We start from the raw sequence: 8,586 nt of genomic DNA on the forward strand, positions 1-8,586 counted from the left end.
GGGACGGACCAAGTCACAATCCCCAGTAGTAAACAACCACGCGCTCGCCATTAAGCGCGTGTTTCACCTCAATATAGCACTACGTTGTGCAAATCCGGGGTTTCAAACCCTCAGGATATCATTTACTATCATTACTCACCTCAAGCCGGCCAAGATCCTAGCTCGCTATGCCCTTGCCTCGCAAATCGACCTCCTCGCACGTCGAATCTGGTCAGAACCACAATGAATACGTTTACAATAGGCTAAGGGAACATACCCACAATCGAAAAGACTCGAAAAATATTCGAAATTCACGAAATTGGCAAAACCGAGCCCCGGGCCCACATCTCGAAAAAATAGAAAATTAACATCACCGGATTCCTTATCTCGCCACGAGTCTATACATATCAAAATTATCAAAATCGGAGTCCATTTGACCCTCAAATTCCACTTTGAAATACAAAATTTCCAAGCATTAGCTTTACCTCTTTGATAATTCCACAAATTTTCACGTTAATTCTACCATTAAATCAACGTATTTAGGCCAAGGAACTCACCTCCAATCACACCTAGTCGAAACCCCCTTCAAATTCCGTCCAAGAGCTCTCAAGGTCGATAAAAAATGGTGGAAATGGACTTAGGCTCGCGGAACAAAATGAGCTTTTAAAACCCTTCTGAGAACAGTGATTTTCGCATCTGCGGTTCCTTTACCGCATTTGCGGCTACCGCTTCTGCGGTTATACCTCCGCTTCTGCGGATCCTCATTAAGTCCACGATCGCTTCTGCGGTCCTCTACACGCATTTGCGGACCTCGCTTCTGCGGATAATTGTCCGCTTCTGCGGAAACCCCATGGCTTCACCCTTTCGCACCTGCGACACTTCCACCGCATCTGCGGTCTCGCAGATGCGGCTCCCCTTCCGCATCTGCGCAATCTTCCATCCAGGCCAATTGACCGCACCTGCGAGCCTTCCTCCGCACCTACGCAATCGTATCTGCGATTCCTTTTCCGCAGATGCTGAAATACCAGAAACCAGATACACAGCAATCTTATAAGTCCAAATTTCATCCCGATGGCCATCCGAAATCACCCCGAGGCCCCCGGGACCTCAACTAAAAGTGCCAACCCATCCTAAAACATCATTCAAACTTGTTCCAATCATCAAAAAACCACAATTAACACCAAAACTATCAAATTACATCGGATTCAAGCCTAAGTTCTTCTAAAACTTCCGAATTACGCATTTGATCAAAAACCCGACCAAAACACCTCCGAATGATCTGAAATTTTGCACACACATCCAAAATCACCTAATGAAGCTACAGCAACTCTCGAAATCCCATTCCGACCCTCGGATCAAAATCTCACCTATCAACCGGGATTCGCCAAAATACTAACTTCGCCAATTCAAGCCTAATTCCACACCGGACCTCCAAAATCAATTCCGATCACACTCCTAAGTCACAAATCATCCCCCGAAGCTAACCAAATCACTGGAAATCACATCCGAGCCCTCTAACTCACCAGTCAACATCCGGTTGACTTTTCCAATACAAACCTTCCTTAAAGAGACTATATGTCTCATTTTCGTCCGAAACCAATCCAAATCGACTCATTCACTCAAGACTCTTATAATAAAACATAAGGAAGCAGAAAAAATGGGGGAAACGGGGCGGTAACTCACGTGACGACGGGCCGGGTCGTCACATCCTCCCCAACTAAAACAAACGCTCGTCCTCGAGCGGGTCAAGAAACATACCTGGAGCCTCAAACAGGTGAGGATATCTGCTCCGCATCTCCCGCTCGGTCTCCCAAGTAGCCTCCTCCACGGGCTGACCTCTCCACTGCACTTTCACCGAAGCTATATCCTTTGATCTCAACTTTCGAACCTGACGACCCAAAATAGCCACTGTCTCCACATCATAGGTCAAATCATCATCCAACTGAACAGTGCTGATATCCAATACATGAGATGGGTCCCCAACATACTTCCGGAGCATAGAAACATGAAATACCGGATGCACGCCTGACAAGCTAGGTGGCAAAGCAAGCTCATAAGCCACCTCCCCAATCCTCCTAAGTACTTCAAAAAGTCCAATAAACCGCGGACTCAACTTCCCTTTCTTCCCAAACCGCATAACACCCTTCATGGGCGAAACCTTCAGCAAGACCTTCTCACCAACCACATAAGACACATCTGGAACCTTCCGGTCCGCATAACTCTTCTGACGCGACTGAGCTGTACGAAGCCTCTCTTGAATCAGCTTCACCTTCTCCAAGGCATCCTGAACCATCTCTGTCCCCAATAGCCTAGCCTCACCGGGCTCGAACCAACCAACAGGAGATCTACACCGCCTCCCATACAGTTCCTCATACGGAGCCATCTGAATACTCGATTGATAACTGTTGTTGTAGGCAAACTCTGCAAGCGGCAAAAACCCATCCCAAGAACCTCCAAAATCAATAACACAGGCACGCAATATGTCCTCCAATATCTGAATAGTACGCTCGGACTGTCCGTCCGTCTGAGGATGAAATGCTGTGCTCAACTCCACCTGAGTACCCAACTCCCGCTGAAAAGTCTTCCAAAACTGAGAAGTGAACTGAGTACCCCTATCTGAGATAATAGACACTGGAACCCCATGCAATCGGACAATCACCCGGATAAAGATCCCTGCCAGCCGCTCCGAGGAATAGGTAGTACATACTGGAATGAAGTGCGCGGACTTGGTCAGCCGATCCACAATCACCCAAATCGAATCAAACTTCTTCAAAGTCCGAGGGAGACCACTCACAAAATCCATAGTAATCCTCTCCCACTTCCACTCTGAATAATCATCCGCTGAAGCACATCGCCCGGCCTCTGATGCTCGTACTTTACCTGCTGACAGTTGAGACACCGAGCCACAAACCCTACAATATCCTTCTTCATCCTCCTCCACCAATAGTGCTGCCTCAAATCCTGAGACATCTTCGCGGCACCCGGATGAACGGAATACCGCGAGCTGTGGGCCTCCTCTAATATCAACTCCCGAAGCCCATCCACATTGGGCACACAAATTCGGCCCTGCACAGCACACCATCATCACCAATGGTCACATCCCTGGCAAGATGAATGCTTGGTTTACGTTATGGAAGAAAGACATGTATATGTGATATTAGATATTGACTAGTGCTAGTTATATATGAAATGAACTAAAGATATATTTTACTACTCTAGGGGATTCTAATAGAACATCATGCTGAACCTTGTCCTTAAGGACAAGCAAATGCGGATCATCATACTGGCGCTCTCTAATGCGATCATACAAGGAAGACCGAGAAACCACACAAGCCAACACCCGACTAGGCTCCGAAATATCTAATCTCACCATCCGATTGGCCAAGGCCTGAACATCAACTGCAAAGGGTCTCTCCCTAATTGGAATGTATGCCAAGCTCCCCATACTAATTGCCTTTCGGCTTAAAGCATCGGCCCACTACATTGGCCTTCCTCGGGTGATACAGAATGGTAATATCATAATCCTTAAGTAACTCTAGCCACCTCCGCTGCCTCAAATTAAGATCCTTTTGCTTGAATAGATGCTGAAGACTGCGATGATCAGTGAATACCTCGCAAGATACGCCATACAAGTAGTGCCTCCAAATCTTCAAAGCATGAACTATAGCAGCCAACTCCAAATCATGAACATGGTAGTTCTTCTCGTGGGGCTTCAACTGACGAGAAGCATATGCAATAGCTTTACCCTCCTGCATCAATACACATCCAATCCCGATTCTCGAAGCATCGCAATATACAGTATAAGAACCTGAAGCTGATGGCAAAACCAACACTGGAGCCGTGGTCAAAGCTGTCTTGAGCTTCTGAAAGCTCTCCTCGCACTCGTCCGACCATACAAAGGGAGCACCCTTCTGAGTCAACTTGGTCAAGGGCGATGAAATAGAGGAAAATCCCTGAACAAACCGGCAATAATAACCTGCCAACCCAAGGAAACTACGAATCTCCGTGGCTGAGGTCGGTCTAGGCCAACTCTGAACCGCCTCTATCTTCTTCGGGTCGACCTGAATACCCTCGCTGGACACCACGTGCCCCAAGAAAGCTACTGAGCTGAGCCAAAACTCACACATGGAGAACTTTGCATAAAGCTTCTCCTCCCTCAATCTTTGCAATAAAACTCGCAAATGCTGCGCGTGCTCCTCCTGACTACGTGAGTACACCAGAATATCATCAATGAAAACGATAACGAATGAATCCAGATATGACTGAAATACACTGTTCATCAAATGCATGAACGATGCTGGGGCATTAGTCAGCCCAAAGGACATAACAAGAAAATCATAGTGCCCATATCTAGTCCTAAAAGCAGTCTTCATAATATCCGAATCCCTGATCTTCAACTGGTGATAGCCCGAACGGAGGTCAATCTTGGAGAACACCCTCACTCCCTGAAGCTGGTCAAATAAATCATCAATACGAGGCAGGGGGTACTTGTTCTTCACCGTTACTTTGTTCAATTGCCTGTAGTCAATGCACATCGTCATGGTGCCATCCTTCTTCTTCACAAACAGAACCGGTGCACCCCACGGTGACACACTAGGCCGAATGAACCCCTTATCTAGGAGTTCCTTAATCTGATCCTTCAATTCTTTCAACTCTGCTGGTGCCATACGATATGGCAGAATGGAAATGTGCTGAGTGCCCGGCACCAGGTCAATACCAAAATCAATATCCCTGTCCGAGGGCATGCCTGGCAGGTCTGCAGGGAAAACATCGGGAAACTCCCTCACAACTGGGACAGAATCAATGCTAGGAGTCTCGGCTCCAACATCCCTCACGAACGCCAAATATGAAAGGCAACCCTTCCCAACCACACGCTGGGCCTTTAAGAATGAAATCACCCTGCTAGGAACATAGTCAGTCATACCACGCCACTCGATCCTCGGTGTACCCGGTATAGCCAAAGTGACTGTCTTAGCATGACAGTCTAGGATAGCATGACACGGAGACAACCAGTCCATGCCCAGAATAACATCAAAATCTACCATGCTCAATAGCAACAGATCAACTCGGGTCTCCAGACCCCCAATAGTAACCAAACATGGCCGGTATACATGGTCTACAACGACAGTATCGCCCACCAGGGTACATACACGAACAAGTAAAGCAAGACACCCTCGGGTCGTACCCAAATGATGAGCAAAATACAAGGACACATAAGAATAGGTGGAACCGGGATCAAATAAGACTGAGGCATCTTTGTGGCAGACTGAAATAATACCTGTAATAATAGCATCCGAAGAAGTAGCATCTGTCCTGCCCTGAAGAGCATAAAAGCGAGCCTGACCACCGCCCGATCGACCACCTCCCCTGGGGCGACCCCTGGCTGCCTGACCCTCATCCCTAGCTGGCGGGGCGGGTGCTGAAGAAACTGGACCAGAAGATGAGGTCTGACCCCTCTACTGAGATGAGCTAGCAACACGACGAGGACACTCCCTCCGCATATGCCCAAACTCTCCACACTCATAGCAACTCCCAGGTGCTGGGGACTGGGACTAAAGGGAACCCCTCGCGCCGGAGTGACTAGCTGATGCACTCGGCCTGGAAAAACCCTGAGCAGACGGAGCACGAGACAAACTCTGTGCTGGAAGAGCGCTGAGAGATGGATGACTCTGCTGAGAACCCTGATAACCATGACTTGAAGATCCTCCTCGATACTCGGGTCGAGCCGACTGAGCGGGCCTGAAAGAAAGACCCCGACCCTGCTGGAGCTGGCCCCTCGAAGGAGCGCCACTGTAACTACCAGAACCTCGAGGCCTCTTGGCCTCCCTCTCATCTCGATCCTGACGGCGAACCGCCTCAATCTCTCGGGCTATATCAACCACCTCCTCGAATGTGGCACTCATCACTCGCTCCCTAGTCATAAGAACTCGAAGAGGGTAGCTGAGACCGTCAACAAACCTCCGGATACGCTCACGATCTGTCGGAACCAGCCAAACTGCATGGCGAGCCAACTCTGAAAATCTCATCTCACACTAGGACACTATCATATCTCCCTGTCGTAGCCACTCAAACTGTCTACGCAGCCCCTCTCTGCGGGACTGCGGTACATACTTCTCCAAGAAGAGAGTGGAGAACTCCTGCCAAGTCAAAGGTGCTGCACCAGCCGGTCTACGCTGCTCATACGCCTCCCACTAAGTGAAGGCAGCTCCAGTAAACTGAAAAGTAGTAAAAGCCACACCAATGGACTCAAGAATCCCCGCTGTACGGAGCATCCGCTGACATCTGTCGAGAAAACCCTGGGCATCCTCGCCCTCAGCTCCACTAAATGTCGGAGGCTGGAGCCTACCAAACCTCTCGAGGTGACGCTGCTCGTCCTCGGGCATAACTGGAACCCTGAACTCCTGCACTGGTGCAATTGGCTGAGCTGGAGGTGCCTCTGGAGTCTGTAATCCCTGCACTACCTGCTCAGGTGTGCGAGCATCGGGGGTCTGATTGCCATTCCTTGAAACATTCATACACCATTTGCACAGACACAGTATCTCTCATACAGAATAGTAACAAATCATCTGCAAAGCCAATCTGAGTGATGTACAGTTTGTCACATCTGGGGTGGAAATTAAAGTTAGGATCATTCCTCAACTGCTTCAGATTCCTAGTTAGATATTTCATGCCGAGCACAAACAAATAAGGTGACATTGGGTCACCTTGTCTTAGCCCTTTCCTAGCTTGAAATGGTTTAGTAGGCTTCCCATTTATAAGGATTGAATAGGACACAGTACTTACACACATCATCACCCATTGTACAAACTTCTCAGGAATATTCAGACTTGTTAACACTTGTTTAAGGAACACCCATTCAATTAAGTCATACGTTTTCTGAAAATCTAACTTCATCATGCATCTGGGTGAGATACCTTTCCTTCCATATCCCTTTACCAACTCATGACTCAGAATTATATTGTCAGCAATTACTCTTCCTGGTACAAAACCTGACTGGCTATTATCAATTGAATGGTCCATTACCTCTTGCAACCTATTAGTTAGAATCTTAGAGATAATTTTGTAAAGAACTATACATCAAGATATAGGTCTCCGATGGTTGAGGGATGTTGCACCTTAGGTATCAAAGTGACTGTTGTTACATTGATAGGTCGATACATTTCCCCTGTAGTAAAGAATTGCAAGACTGCCTTTATGATCTCCTGACCAGTGATATCCCATGTTTTTTTGAAGAACAGTGAGTCGAATCCATCACATCCTGGTGCTTTTAACTCATTAATACTCTTCAAAGCTTTGTACACTTCCTCTTCTCTGACAGGTTCAATGAGTTTCAACTGTTGCTCTCTATTTAGTATCTTCCCTTCCTTCATAACTCTTGGATGAATGACTGATAGGGCTGTTGCTGATGATCCAAGTAGAACTTTGTAAAAATCTACAATTTCCTTTTTAATTGCATCCATAGATTGAACTATTTCTCCTGTAGCAGTCGGCAGACTTCTAATCTCTTTTTGACTAACTCTACTCTTCATGCTGGCAAAGAAGAAAGCAGAATTTGAGTCTCCCAATTCCAACCATTGATTCCTGAATTTTTGTTTAAAGATACTTTCTTCAATATTGACCCATTTCTCCAGTTGTTTCTTCATTTCCTTCTCCTCTTCAAATAGCTTTGTTTGCAGATAGTTATTTCTTATTCTCTCTTGTATCTCTTTTAATTGATTCCTGGCATGTTTCACCTTTGCATCAACTGCTACAAACTCATTTGTATTCAGTTTCTTTAGCTCTCCCTTTATTTCTTTCAGCTTCCTCCATATTCCTGGCATTTGTGCTATTTCCTTTCTTGCCCAGACATTTTTAACTATTTGTAAGAACTCTTTATGATCTGCCAGGTGATTAAAGAACCTGAAAGGTCTGGGTTAGAGATTTATTATTAGAGTGTTCTTTAGATCTATAAATAAATTATAATTTTAGTCGAATAATTATTTCCTATTTAGTAATATTTAATGCATTTGGACTTGTACGTGTTTCTCTCTGTGCTTATATAAAAGGTTAAGAGTAGAGGAATTGATTCACCTGGCGAGTGGTGTTAGCTGGGTGCCAATCACGTCTAGGGGGTAGTTTGGGACGTGACATCAAATGCCACCTATACTCCCTCCGTCCCAAATTAGTGATCATGTTTCGCTTGTAGAGAGTCAAATTATATGGACTTTGGCTAATATTTTAACATATATTTTTCAGCATACTGGCATGATAAAAATTGCAATTTGTAGTGCTTTTTATATAATTTTTGAATTTTAAAATTTCAATCTTAAAATATGTAGTTGATCTAATATAATTCAATTTCGAAAAATAGTTAAGTTTACTCTCGGAAAGCGACATATGACAACTAATTCAGGACGGAGGAAATAATAGTAATTTCTAGTTACTCGTATTTAATTTTAATATCTGCATATTAATCTACCAAATATAATGGTAGCGGAGACCGAGCAATTTTAGTCATTTCGAAGAATTACATCAAGTGTTAGGCAAAAATTTTTCCTTTATACCACGAAGTAAAGGGCGGGGATGCTTGGTTGATGTCACGATCCAAAATCTAACCATGGTCGTGAT

At 45.6% G+C, this 8,586-nt stretch overlaps 1 protein-coding gene across 1 annotated transcript; it reads right to left on the bottom strand.

Moving 5' to 3' along the window:
• Positions 1–7,049: 7,049 nt before the first annotated feature.
• On the bottom strand, positions 7,050–7,799 carry LOC109211286. The gene has a single exon (XM_019374807.1). It carries the CDS (start codon positions 7,797–7,799, stop codon positions 7,050–7,052), a length of 750 nt encoding a protein of 249 aa, XP_019230352.1.
• Positions 7,800–8,586: the final 787 nt, after the last annotated feature.

This window comes from Nicotiana attenuata, unplaced genomic scaffold (genome assembly GCF_001879085.1).
Source record: "Nicotiana attenuata strain UT unplaced genomic scaffold, NIATTr2, whole genome shotgun sequence".
Taxonomy (NCBI): Eukaryota; Viridiplantae; Streptophyta; class Magnoliopsida; order Solanales; family Solanaceae; genus Nicotiana; species Nicotiana attenuata.